Source organism: Chelon labrosus (genome assembly GCF_963514085.1).
Source record: "Chelon labrosus genome assembly, chromosome: 1".
NCBI classification, from domain to species: domain Eukaryota; kingdom Metazoa; phylum Chordata; class Actinopteri; order Mugiliformes; family Mugilidae; genus Chelon; species Chelon labrosus.
Window position 1 is genome coordinate 39373687 of NC_140337.1, and position 14655 is coordinate 39388341.

The 14655-nt window shown below is 43.0% G+C and overlaps 1 protein-coding gene across 1 annotated transcript; it reads right to left on the bottom strand.

The window, feature by feature from the left end:
* Positions 1–2463: 2463 nt before the first annotated feature.
* Positions 2464–14655, bottom strand: LOC311491021 (H-2 class II histocompatibility antigen, E-S beta chain-like). Its single transcript, XM_084548855.1, has 6 exons — positions 14552–14655; positions 14085–14357; positions 9935–10148; positions 4450–4517; positions 3675–3788; positions 2464–2826 (listed from the first exon to the last, which is right to left on the bottom strand). The coding sequence occupies exons 1-6, from the start codon at positions 14610–14612 to the stop codon at positions 2801–2803; spliced, it is 756 nt and encodes a 251-aa protein (XP_084404981.1). The 5' UTR covers positions 14613–14655; the 3' UTR covers positions 2464–2800.

The window sequence follows — 14655 nt, forward strand, 5'->3', positions numbered from 1 at the left end:
GAGTCATTGTCTATTGTTCATGTGAATGGTCTCACACTCTGTGACTGCTCAGAGTTCATCAGAGCGACAGCCCGGGGGAAGAAACTGTCCTTGTGTCGGCTGGTTTTGGCGTACAGTGCTCTGTAGCGCCGGCCTGAGGGGAGGAGTCTGAACAGATTGTGACCAGGCTGTGAGGGGTCTGAGGAGATTTTCCTGGCCCGCTTCTTGACCCTGGACCGGTACAGGTCCTGGATGGAGGGAAGATCAGTACCTATGATCCTCTCTGCAGACCTGACTGTTCTCTGCAGTCTGTCCCTGTCATGCCTGGTGGCGGATCCAAACCAGACAGTGATGGATGTGGTCAGGACAGACTGGACTATTGCAGTGTAGAACATGGTCAGCGGCTCCTGAGGCAGGTTGAACTTCCTGAGCTGGCGCAGAAAGTACAGCCTCTGCTGGGCCTTCTTCCTCACAGAGTCTATGTGGGAGGTCCACTTCAGGTCCCGTGAGATTGTGGACCCTAGGAACCTGAATGAGTCAACTGTTGGGACTGGCCTGTTGAGGATTGTGAGAGGAGGGGGTGATGGGGGTCTCTTCCTGAAGTCCACTGTCATCTCCACAGTTTTGAGTGGGTTTAGCTCCAGATGGTTCTGACTGCACCAGAGAACTAGCTGTTCCACTTCCCTTCTGTACGCAGACTCGTCTCCGTCCCGGATGAGTCCAATGACGGTGGTGTCATCTGCAAACGTCAGGAGTTTCACAGAAGGGTCCCTTGAGGTGCAGTCAGTGGTGTAAAGGGAGAAGAGCAGTGGGGAGAGAACACATCCCTGGGGGGCGCCAGTGCTGAGGGACCGAGTGCTGGATGTGAAGTTACCCAGTTTCACCTGCTGCCTCCTGTCACACAGGAGTGAACACAGGAGTGAAAAGTCGGTAACCCCCTAGCACTGACACCTTTTAGTTAGTAGTACATTTGTGTTAGTTTGCTTTAGCTGGTTTATTTTGCACATAATCTACAGATAAAAGACAGGACACATGTTTGTTTTACATATAACATTTATATTATGTTGCAGAGTCATTAGTTGTAATGTTAATTTTTATTTCTTGAGTTACCAGTGCTGGTGGGGTCCCCTCGTGGTGCTGCTGCAGGAGGCCGGGAGCAAAGGCTGAGGAAAAGGGTCGAGCCTGCTAAATGGTCTCCTGGGCCGATTGGGCTTCACCATCTCCCCAATACCCCCAGGGAGGAGGATTTAGATTAGTTTGGCTATTTTTGTTTCTTTGGGTATTTAGAATTTTTGTATTTCTTTATTAAGGCCTTTGTTCAGAGAATTCTCTGTTTTTTTTGTTAGATGTTAATGGTTATAGTATGTCTTAGTGAGGTTAGTGTAGTGTCTTTCAGTTCCCCCTATGTTTCAACGTGGTCTGATCAGCCACTATATATGTGCCACATTATGTTAATTTTGTCAGGTCTGTTTGTTTAGTTTGTTGCTGTTAGTTTTTTTTCAGTTACACACAGAGTTCTATTAATTTGACCTTTTTTATGGGCCCAAGAGTTTGAATCGTTTCTTGTAAATTACTTTTTGCATTTTTGTTAAATAAAACTTTCTTTTTTCTTTAACCACCTCAGTATTCTCTTGCTTTGGCCAGCTCAGCCCCTCACACATGGTCATGACGTCTCTGCTACTTCCAGACCTCTACACGTCAGAGGTAACATCCAGACACATCTCTCCTCACTTCCTGACAGCTTTAGTTACACATTATTCAGATCAATAAATAAATAATGATGTGATGAACACATGAATGCATCACTAAATAAAAGCCAACACATGTCATCATGTCATCATCCTCCATGTATGTGTCCAGACTCTGGTTTATAACTCAGCCTTCATCATTCTGGATCAGGATTCACATGACAGACGACCTTTGACCTTCCTCCACATGACTAGAGGTCAACAGGTTCAACTAGAACAGATCTTTACTCCAGGACATGATCTCTACTTTCACTCTGTTAAACCTCTAGAGACGATTAGAATTTATTTTAGCTGCTTTATAAATCTAATGTAATAAATGTTGTGTTTTTATGTTTGTTTGTATTCTGCTTGACAGAGTGACAATAAAATCTTTTCTATTTGTATCTGACCTCAGCTTCAGATCAATGATTTATTGACCAATGAAAACTCATCAGGTCAAAGGTTGAAGCTGCAGCTGAATTCTCTGCTTCACCTTTATCTCCACCTTCACCTTCAGATGATCTCCATGCAGCGCCCCCTGCTGGTGGAGGTTCAGCCTGTAGGGGGCAGTGTGACCCCTGACCCCAAACCACTGGTCCACCTGAAACCAGACCAGCTGCTCCACCTGAAACCAAACCACTGCTCCACCTGACACCAGACCACTGCTCCACCTGAAACTGGACCAGCTGCTCCACCTGAAACCAGACCAGCTGCTCCACATACCAACGCTGTCAATAAAGGTGTAGAGACCACCACAGAGTTTTGAGACGGTTTATTGACGTTTGAAAACTTTCAGGAAAAATGTCTGAACGTTAATCAGACGATCATTGAGACCCAAATCATCCAGAGACCTGATTACATGTGATTAAAACCAGAGTTATAGAGGCAGCAGGAAGGAGACCGTGATCCACACTAAACCTGGTCCAGGACCAGGATCAGGACCTGGACCAGGACCCAGGCCAGTCCTGGACCAGGTTTAGAGTTCTATCAGGGATCACCAGTTTACTGAGTTGAAAACAGGAAGCAGGTTGAAGCAGCAGATGCTTTTTGTTCCATCTGACTGACAAAACCAGGACCAGGACCAGGAACTTTTCTCAGTTAGAGGGAACCAGAATCCGTCCTGGTAAAAAGGGAAGAGAACAGAGTCACATCATTAAAACTATGAAACATCATTAACTAGAAAAGACCAAAGAATAATCTGAAACTGGACTGAAACTAGAATGAAACTAAGAACTGGTCCAAACTGGTTTAAATGCAGCATCAAACTGGATTGAAGGGTCTGAAAGTGGATTAAAACTGTTTTAAAATTAACACTAATATAAACTGTGTAAAATGGTCCAAACTGATCTCAAACTGGTGTGAATTGGTTTTAGACCAGTGTGAACTGGTTTAGATCAGTGTGAACTGGTTTAGACCAATGTGAACTGGTGTGAACTGGTTTAGATCAGTATGAACTGGTTTATACCAATGTGAACTGGTGTGAACTGTTTTAGATCAGTGTGAACTGGTTTAGACCGGTGTGAACTGGTGTGAACTGGTTTAGATCAGTGTGAACTGGTTTAGATCAATGTGAACTGGTGTGAACTGGTTTAGATCAGTATGAACTGGTTTAGACCAATGTGAACTGGTGTGAACTGGTTTAGACCGGTGTGAACTGGTTTAGATCAATGTGGACTGCTTTAGACCGGTGTTAACTGGTTTAGATCAGTGTGAACTTGTTTAGACCAGTGTGAACTGGTTTAGACCGGTGTGAACTGGTTTAGATCAGTGTGAACTGGTTTAGACCGGTGTGAACTGGTTTAGATCAATGTGACCTGGTTTAGACTGGTGTGAACTGGTTCAGACCAGTGTGAACTGGTCTAGACTGGTGTGAACTGGTCTAGACCGGTGTGAACTGGTGTGAACTGGTTTAGACCGGTATGAACTGGTCTAGACTGGTGTGAACTGGTTTAGACCGTGTGAACTGACCTCTGGCCTTCCTCCTGTAGTAGATGAATCCAGCCAGAGATAAGATCAGACCCAGGATCAGTCCTGAGGCTCCGATGGCCAGTTTGTTTCTCTCTGACTCAGGCATGGACGGCTCTGAGGACAGACAGGTAGACAGACAGGTGAGGAGACAGACAGGTAGACAGACAGGTGAGGAGACAGACAGGTAGACAGACAGGTGAGGAGACAGACAGGTAGACAGACAGGTGAGAGGACGGACAGGTAGACAGACAGGTGAGGAGACAGACAGGTAGACAGACAGGTAGACAGACAGGTGAGAGGACGGACAGGTAGACAGACAGGTGAGGAGACAGACAGGTAGACAGACAGGTAGACAGGCAGGTGAGGAGACAGACAGGTAGACAGACAGGTAGACAGACAGGTGAGGAGACAGACAGGTAGACAGACAGGTACACAGACAGGTGAGGAGACAGACAGGTAGACAGACAGGTGAGGAGACAGACAGGTGAGAGGACGGACAGGTAGACAGACAGGTGAGGAGACAGACAGGTAGACAGACAGTGAGCAGACAGACAGGTGAGAGGACAGACAGGTAGACAGACAGGTGAGGAGACAGACAGGTGAGAGGACGGATAGACAGGTGAGGAGACAGACAGGTGAGCAGACAGACAGGTGAGAGGACGGACAGGTAGACAGACAGGTGAGGAGACAGACAGGTAGACAGACAGGTGAGGAGAAAGACAGGTAGACATACAGGTGAGGAGACAGACAGGTGAGCAGACAGACAGGTATTTACCCCAGTCAGTAATCTTCGGTTCTTTCAGGCTGGCGTGTTCCACCACACATGAGATCTTCTCTCCAGATCTGTTCAGAATCAGAATCAGAAAATACTTTGTTGCCAAGCATATTTGTACATACAAGGAATTTGCTTTGGCGTTGTTGCACCCATTACGCATAAACAATTCAATTCAATTCAATTTTATTTATATAGCGTCAATAACAATACAAATCGTCTCAAGGCGCTTGACAAAAACCCGTCCTGAAACCCCCAGAGCAGCCTGAAGGCAACGGTGGCAAGAAAAACTCCCTTTAACAGGAAGAAACCTCGAGCAGAACCCAGCTCATATGGAGGAACCCATCTGCCTAAGGCCAGCCAGGTACAGACAGAAGAAAGAGAGAAGAGAACAGCAAGATAAACATCCATCTGTCATAGATACACATATCTGACTAAAGTGTACATGTGGAATCTTATGATACAAACTGATGATGTTACATGACAGTTTGAAAATGTAAGAGGAATCATAGGCAGGTTGGAGAATTGTTCATTCAGGTAGGAGTGGATAACTGCAGGACTCCATGAAGACTGGGCAGGCTGATGAGACCACGACAACAGATGTAGTATAGAGCTCCACAGGAAACACACCACTCCAGGCCAGAGATACTCACAAGAAGAGGGGGGAAGAGGGGGGAAGGGGGGTGGGACACACACAGCAGTAAACATTCTACATAGTAATAGCACAGAATTGCATGACTAGTAGTATATAGGAAATTAGAGGACAAGAGCTCTGTGCCAGAGAAAAGAAAGTGGAGGATGAGAGAGAGGAGAGAGAAGAAAGAAGGAGGCCATGTGTTTGGTGCATCGTCCCCCAGCAGCCTAGGCCTATAGCAGCATAACTAAGGGATGGTTTAGTCCAGCCCTAACTATAAGCCTGATCAAAAAGGAAAGTCTTAAGCCTGACCTTAAAAATAGAGAGAGTGTCTGCCTCCCGAACCCAAACTGGGAGCTGGTTCCACAGGAGAGGAGCCTGATAGCTGAAAGCTCTACCTCCCATTCTACTTTTTGAAATTCTAGGAACCACAAGTAGGCCTGCACTTTCAGACCGAAGTGATCTGTTGGGATGATCTGGTACAATGAGGTCTTTAAGATACGATGGAGCTAGGCCTTTAAGGGCCTTGTATGTAAGGAGGAGGATTTTAAATTCTATTCTAGACTTTAAAGGGAGCCAGTGAAGAGAAGCTAAAACTGGAGTAATATGATCTCTCTTGCTAATTCCTGTCAATGCTCTTGCTGCGGCATTTTGAATCAACTGGAGGCTTTTTAAAGAGTATTTGGAGCCAGACAGTAATGAATTACAGTAATCCAGTCTGGACGACACAAATGCATGAACTAGTTTTTCAGCATCACTCTGAGACAGGATGTTCCTAATTTTGACGATATTACGCAGGTGAAAGAAGGCAGTCCTGGTCACTTGCTTTATGTGACATTTAAAGGACATATCCTCATCAAATATAACACCAAGGTTTTTCACAGTAGTACTGGAGGCCAAGGTAATGCCATCCAAAGACACCATGTGATTAGATAATGAATCTCTGAGATGCTTAGGACCGAATACAATAACTTCTGTTTTGTCTGAGTTTAAGAGTAGGAAATTACAGGTCATCCAAGCCTTTATGTCTTTAAGGCATGCTTGGAGTTTAACCAGCTGATTAGTTTCATCTGGTTTCATGGATAAATATAGCTGGGAGTCATCTGCATAGCAATGAAAGTTTACGCCATGTTTTCTAATAATCTTGCCTAATGGCAACATGTATAACGTGAAGAGTATTGGCCCTAGCACAGAACCCTGAGGAACTCCGTAACTTACTTTTGTATAAGTGGAGGAATCATTATTGACATGAACAAACTGGAATCTGTCAGATAGATAGGATTCAAACCAGTCTAATGCAGTTCCTTTAATCTTGACCTCACTTTCAAGTCTCTGTAGTAAAATATTATGATCAATAGTGTCAAATGCAGCACTAAGATCTAGCAGAACAAGTATAGAGACAAGTCCACTGTCTGAAGCCATGAGGAGATCATTGGTAACTTTAACCAAAGCTGTTTCTGTACTATGATGAACTCTAAAACCTGACTGAAACTCTTCAAACAGACCATTCCTGTTTAAGTGGTCACACAACTGATTAGCAACAACTTTTTCTAGAATTTTGGAAATAAAAGGAAGGTTGGAGATTGGTCTATAGTTGGCTAAAACATCTGGATCTAGAGTGGCTTTCTTGAGTAAGGGCTTAATTACAGCAATCTTAAAAGACTGAGGCACATATCCTGTTAATAAAGATAAATTTATCTGGTTCAATATGGAGGTGTTAATTATTGGAAAAACTTCTTTGAGCAATTTAGTTGGGATTGGATCTAGAAGACAGGTTGATGGTTTAGATGCTGTCATTGTTGAAGAGAGCTCAAGAAGATCTACTGGGGAGAAGGATTCCAGATATTGATAAGGTCTACAAAAGTTTCTAATGTCGCTGTACTTACATCTTTAACAGCTGTTGGAAGGATGCCTTGAATATTTTCTCTAATACCAACAATTTTATTAGTAAAGAAGCTCATGAAGTCATTACTACTGAGGGCTAAAGGAATAGATGGCTCAACAGAGCTGTGGCTCTTTGTCAGCCTGGCTACAGAGCTGAAAAGAAATCTGGGCTTGTTCTTGTTTTCTTCTATTAATGATGAATAATATGCTGTTCTAATATTACTGAGAGCTTTTTTATAAGTTGTTAAACTATCTTTCCAGGCTATGTGAGCTTCTTCAGAATTAGTGGAATGCCAAATTCTTTCTAGCTTTCGGACTGCCTGTTTTAAACAGCGCAACTGTGAATTATACCAGGGAGCTAGCCTCCTCCGATTTATGACCTTCTTTTTCAGAGGAGCAACTAAGTTTAGAGTTGAACTAAGCGATGCTGCAGTGCCATCGACAAAATAATCTATTAGTGCAGGGGTTAAATTGTGGTTGCTGTCGTCCACAACATTGGCACATGGCACTGAGGTAAATAAAGAAGGAATTAATTCTTTATATCTAGTTACAGCATCATCAGATAAACATCTACTGTAATGAAATGTCTTTTCAGTTCCTGTGTAATCCATTACTGTAAATTCAAAAGTTATGAGGAAATGATCAGACAAAAGAGGGTTATGAGTAAATACTGTTAAACCTTCAGTTTCTATGCCATATGTTAGGACAAGATCTAAGGTGTGATTAAAACTGTGAGTTGATCCATTTACATTCTGAGAAAAGACGATTGAATCTAATAATAATGTAAATGAGGAGCTAAGGCTGTCACTGACAACATCAACATGGATGTTAAAGTCACCTACTATAATGACTTTATCTGTTCTAAGAACTAAATCACATAAAAACTCAGAGAATTCAGCTAAAAACTCAGAATAAGGAGCAGGTGGGCGATACACCACAACAAAAAGAATTGGTTTTTGTATTTTCTGGTCTGGATGGGGAAGACTAAGAGTAAGACTTTCAAATGAATTAAAGCTCTCCTTAGGTCTAGGATTAATAGATAAATCAGAGTGGAAGATTGCTGCCACTCCTCCTCCTCTACCTGTGCTTCTAGGAATATGATAATTACTATGACTGGGTGGCGTAGACTCATTTAAACTAACATATTCATCATCCTGTAGCCACGTTTCAGTCAAACTAAATAGATCAATCTGATGATCAGTTATCAGATCATTCACTAAAAGAGATTTGGATGAGAGAGATCTGACATTTAAAAGACCACATTTAATTTTCCTATTTTTCTGTTCTACCAATGAACTTGTACTGATTTGAATAAGGTTCCTATGAGAAACTCCTCTTTTATTATTTTTTGGTTTAAATAATCTGGGAGCAGACAGAACATCTATAGAGTTTATAGAGTTTAGGGTGTGAGACAGTCCTAGAGAAGCGGCAGAGAAGTGTGTAAGACTACAACTCCGCCTCCTGGTCTGAACTCTGGGTTGTCATGGTTTCGGGGGGTTAATAAAATCGGCCATATTCCTAGAGATAAGCGCAGCACCCGCTAAAGTGGGGTGGATGCCATCTCGCCTAATCAGACCAGGCTTTCCCCAGAAAGTGTGCCAATTGTCAATGAAGGCCACGTTGTTTTCTGGACACCACCTAGATAACCAGCGATGGAATGACGACGTGCGACTAAACATGTCATCATTGGTCAGGTTGGGCAGGGGACCAGAGAAAACTACGGAGTCCGACATAGTTTTAGCAAACTTACACACCGATTCCACATTAAGTTTTGTGACCTCCGATTGACGTAACCAGGTGTCGTTACTGCCGACGTGAATAACAATTTTACTGTATTTAACCTTAGCCTTAGCCAGCAGTTTGAGATAAGATTTAGTGTCGCCCGCTCTGGCCCCTGGAATGCATCTAACTATGGTCGCTGGTTTCTCTATCTTCACGTTCCGCAAAATAGAGTCGCCAATCACCAGAGTTGGTTTCTCAGCGGGCGTGTCGCTGAGTGGAGAAAACCGGTTGGAGACGTGAAGGGTTTGGTGGTGATCCACGGGCCTTGTGGGACTATGCTTCCTTCGAACCGTCACCCAGCCTCCCTGGTTTCCCGGCTGCTCGGGAGCTGTTGGGGGACAGCTAACTGGAGCTATGCTAACAGGAGCTATGCTAACTGGAGCTATGCTAACAGGAGCTACTCTTGGTTGGTCCGCACCAGCTACAGGGCCCTGGCTAGCTGCTGGTTGGTTTTCAATGGTGCAGAACCGTGCTTCCAATTCCGAAAGCCTCGCCTCCAGTGCTACGAATAAACTACATTTGTTACACATACCATTACCACTAAAGGAGGCAGAGGAGTAACTAAACATGTGGCACGAGATGCAGGAGAGAGAAGGGGAAGCAGAGGGAGAAGCCATGGTTAATTCGCTAACGTTAGCAGACAAAGTTGATTAGAAGAAAGAGTATGAGTGGTTCAAAAAGTAGCTATAGAGGACAGGTGGTTGAAGATACGTAAGAATTCCCCGCAATAAACAGAACGTTTTTTGGAGTTTGAGCGACGCTAACACTCTGTAAACAGCAATACCACACGGTGCAGAAGCAGGAAATGACGCAATACGCTTACTCACGTGACGCTAGGACGTTCTCGTTCTATGTTAGGGTGGTGTAAAATAAAAACAATAAAACCAATAAAAACAATAAAAACAAATAAAATAAAATAAAATATTGAAACTCGGCTCTCAGATATACAAAAATTATATGCACAGTATATACAACATATACAACACAACAACACTGTTACAACACAAACACAAACTGGATTAAACTGGATCTGACTGGACCTGGACCTGATCTTGGACCTAACCCTGAACCAGGAGCAGGACCAGGACCTGAACCAGGACCAGGACCAGGACCAGGGCCAGTAGCTAGAACTGGACCTGGATCTGAACCAGGACCAGGACCTAGACCAGGACCAGGACCAGGACTCACCTGGGTGTGTACTCCAGGTGGGAGTGGGTCTGGTAGTACCAGTCCCCGTCCTGCATCTCCTCAGTAGAAGTGACATCAGAGGTGACTTCCTGTCCATCTCTGGTCCAGCTCACTCTGATCTTCTTGGGGTAGAAGTTGTAGACGCTGCAGACCAGCATGACAGGGTGATGACCACCAGGGGGCGTAGTGGAGCTCATCACCACGTAGGGCTCAGCTGGAACACATCAGAACAATGATGAGTGAGTCTTTATCTGATCTGAGTTCATATTCTAACTAATAAAACATTAAACATTGATCAGACAGGACCTGATATGAACTGAGACTAAATAGAAATCATCTTCATCATCATCATCATTTATTTCTGTTCTTTTATTTAGTGACACACATGATGAGATCATCCTTTGCGTAGGACACCTATTGTGTTTCTACGTTTTCTTCCCTATTATTAGGGTTCAAGCAGCGAAGCTGCTGGAAGCCTATTGTTATTGTATGTTTTCTTATTAGTGCCGAGTGCCTATGACACGAGGCCACTCCTCCCATAGCAAGCTATGGCACGAGGCCACTATTGATCTTCTGCGTGTTTCTTTGCAGTTTTATTTTTACTTATTCATTTTCCGCCCTTTTTCGCCGATTAATGCGGCCCGAACCGGCGAGAGGACCCCAACACATGATATATCAAAACGTGTGTTTTGATCCCGAATCCCGTGCTATTACTTTTATAAGGGATTGACGAGTTTTTCGCGAATTTATTCGCGAAAAAACGCAGCAAATTTCCCATTGAAATGAATGGAGAAGCCCGAAAAAAAAAAAAAATCAACAGACATTTTCAACAATCAACTGCTCTGGCATACTTTCACCGAGAGACTCCATTTAAATTTTAAAACGTAGGTACTCTTGCCTTCTCTTCAGCGATTCACTTCACTTATCGACTCCTTTTACCGTTTTTAAACTATGAAGCCTCAGAGTTGTGTAGGTTTTTACTCAAATTTCAGGGTTTATAATGGGTGTGTATTGCGCGGAATGTTTGTGCCAGAGTGGATGACATCATCAGCTAGAGTGAGGAGGAGAGAAGAAAATTAGGCAAAAAATAAAACAGAAACTGCTCCCGTGGCCACAAATTTCACACCTCAGATATAATTTATACATAGAAACGTAGGAAAATTTGTCTTCTCGCTCAAATTCGTCTGCTAAAGCTGTAAAGTCTTATAGTTTTGGCGTGAGACGCAAAGATGCGCCAGCAACTCCCATCCACAGCTTCATAGACTGCCATGTTAAATTTCTGGAGCAAAGCAGAAGCAATCCTTTCTTTGAATCGCTCTTTATAGCTCACATTTCTTCATTTTGCCCAAAAACTGCATATCTAGACGTTCAGGAAAGACTCAAGATGCCCAAAGTGAAGTCGGTTCAATGATTGGAAACACGGTTTGGCCACAAGGCCTTCCTGTTTGAGGAGGTTCGTTTCAGCATTTTCTCTCCCTCCATCTTCTAACTGAAATTCAAACTGGTAACCGTGACAACAAGGCCCCAACGGGCATACACACGCTCACACGCAGCAGAAGAGGAGGGTCTCCACAGAAAGAGGCGGGAAACTTCCAACTGACATAAGTAACTGGTATGTGGGGCAGCCATTTTGGCTTTTGGCACCTAAGTTGAACAATGACAGGTGTCTGTCTGTCATTGGCTAGCGCGTCATGTTAATTGCTAACATTAGCGGCTAATGCTACTTTTTAGTGGCAAGAAATTGGTGGTAGCATTAGTGGCAGCATTAGCATGTTAGCGAATAGCATATTAGCAATTAGCATGTTAGCAATTAGCATGTATTTAATTTTTAGTGGCTTAAAAGACATGCTAACACTAAACCAATGTTAAAATTAGTGGCTAGCGGGTCATGTTAATTGCTACCATTAGCGGCTAATGCTAATTTTTAGTGGTAGAAATTGGTGGTAGCATTAGTGGCACCATTAGCATGTTAGCGAATAGCTAGCCACTAATTTCTTGCCACTAAAAATTAAAGACATGCATTAACCTAATGCTAACATTAGGCAGCCATTTTAGTAGTTCTTAGCACTTAATTTGAACATGCGCGTGTAAAATGACAGACAGAGAAAGCAGAGCAGCTAGCGCGTCAGCGCTAGCCACTATTTAAGCTCCCAGTGGAAAACAGGATCTGCCAAAACATTAAAACCCCCCAAACCATCCCTGTCTCCCTTGGTGCTGTCACACATCTGCTGGGCCTCTTAGCTATAGCTCTTCTCATTGACTGAATGACAACTTCTCAGTCATGTTTGACCTTTTCCTTTATTTTAAACACAAATTATATCTGGCTGCTTTGCTGAAACTCCTGACACAACATCCCTGACCCGTTTCCTTCATCTTGTTAGGTCAGTGAATAGCTTAACTGCTAACAGACGCTAACGACTAGCCGCCCAGTGATTTAGCCGACGACTAGCCTTCCAGCATAGCGCATGTATGTTAGCGAGCTAGCGGAGCTAACGGAGCTAGCTAGCCGCTACCTTAACGCCGCGGACTCAACCGCGGAGTTAGCCTCGAGCTAACCGCTAGCTAACCGCTAGCTAACCGGGATTTAACCGCGGACCCGCGGGAGTTAAACACGAATTAGCCGCGGCAGTTAGCCGTGAGCTAACGCGGAGGCTAGTGGGGTTAGCCGCCGGCTAATTCGCCGCGTTGCTAGCGGGAGCTTATCACAGTAATAATGTTGAAGTTTTACAATTTAAAGGGAAGATATTTTTAAATTAAACTGTGTCAAACTGAAAAATATATTATTCCACCACATAAAGTAGGAAACATTTATGGCTTGCAACAACATTAATGACAGTATATATATAATTGGAGTCATTTAATATATGATGTTTTTAATTAAATAAATAATGAGCTGTTGAACACTCATAAGAGTTATATTAAGTATGTTACATAACATTATTTGACAGGTCTATTTGTCTGCCTATAGTTTTCCTCCAGCTGATCCAGACAGACTGCAGTGACGTCCAACATGAGACAAAGAGCTGGACTCACAGGACAATTTGAAGGTCTTCACTTCATCGCTGATTCCTTGTTACAGCCTGGATGTGTTAAGTTTAATATTGATGTTTTTCTAACTGTAAGACTGTGCCGTAAACTGTTCAACTATTGCTCAGGTAGGAGTAATGAGTTTTATTGTTAAACTTATTATGATTAACGATCAATTGTTACGATTTGCTCGTTCTTTGTCTGGGGATCCTAGTGAGATCCCTCCCACTCTCTTCCTTATTTGATGCTGGCTTTCAGGTGGAGCTGGGAGGGGTCTGCTGCCTGTACCTGCCCTTCAGTTTGTAGAAGGGCGTAAAGGATGACCCTTCTCAGTGTCTCTCTCTCTCAGCCAGGCCTACTGCATCCTCCTCATCCTGTTTGGTTTGTTGTACCCTGCATGACATCAAACTCACACCCATCCAGTCAGAAGGAACCAGGCCTTAAATGACTATTTGAGTTGTGCTTTTTGTTATAGCTGCTGCTCATGGTAGTAAAGACATGCTACTTAGTAAAGACATGCTAATTGCTAACATTAGTGGCTAATGCTTTACTACCAAGAGCAGCCAGCGTGCTAGCTGCTCATGGTCGTAAAGACATGCTAATTGCTAACATTAGCAGCTAATGCTTGACTGCATGTAAAGACATGCTAATTGCTAACAATTGTGGCTAATGGTAGAATTAGTGGCTCATGTGTGTAAATATACATGTTAAAAATTACTATTTGAGGTGTGCTTTTTCAATACACAACCCCGGCAACAGCCCACTCGGCACTTCAAAAATTTCCGCGGGAATTTTCTAGTTATTATTATTATTATAATGAGCTGGTGTAGTAGCAGGGTCTGACCAGCAGGTGGAGACTCTTCATCATCATCATCATCATTTATTTCTGTTCTTTATTTACTGACAGACATGATGAGATCATCCTTTAATCATTTATAAATGTTATTATTATTATTATTATAATGAGCTGGTGTAGTAGCAGGGTCTGACCAGCAGGTGGAGACTCTTCATCAACAATATTCAGATGATTATTAATGATCAATAATTACTGATTAAAGTTTTAAAGTCAGTCATTAGTTAAAGTTCAACATGATCTGAAGACGTTACACAAACATCAACTCACCTGATTTAGTCAGAAACTGCTCGTAGTAAATACCAATGTTGTGTTGACAGTACCTCTCCTTCTCAGCTTTCAACCTGCTCAGCTCTGAAGGATCTTTGTTCAAACGTTCAGCGTTCTTCACACCGTACTCAGTGTATCCAACAACCTTCCCCAAACTGCTGGTGAACCTGGCATACTCCAGCTTGTTGTAATATAAAGATAAGATGAACTCGATGTCGCTCAGTTCACTGGAGTTAAAGTTACAACGAGCCACTTGATACTCCTTGAATCCATCTGGAAATAAACAGAATCAGACTGAACCTCAGAGAACTGATCACTGATTATAATAGTGATGATAACGGATGATAGATGAATGGTTAGAGGTTATAATACATATTAGTGATGATTGATTATAGATGATAGGTTACAGATTATACTAATGTAGATTATATATTATATATTATATATCTATAGCTGATAGCTGGTACCTGCTGCAGTGTAGATGGTGATGAAGAGGAGGCAGACGCTGATGAAGGATGATGAAGCCATGTTCCTGTGTTGACTTGACAAACACTGACTGAAACAGAGTCTG

Coding starts and splice junctions, on each gene's coding strand:
- LOC311491021 (XM_084548855.1), bottom strand. CDS start 14,612: ATGGCTTCATCATCCTTCATCAGCGTCTGCCTCCTCTTCATCACCATC. Junction 10,149..14,084: donor GCAGTTTCTGACTAAATCAG/GTGAGTTGATGT, acceptor GATGTGTTCCAG/CTGAGCCCTACGTGGTGATG. Junction 3,789..4,449: donor ACCGAAGATTACTGACTGGG/GTAAATACCTGT, acceptor GTCTGTCCTCAG/AGCCGTCCATGCCTGAGTCA.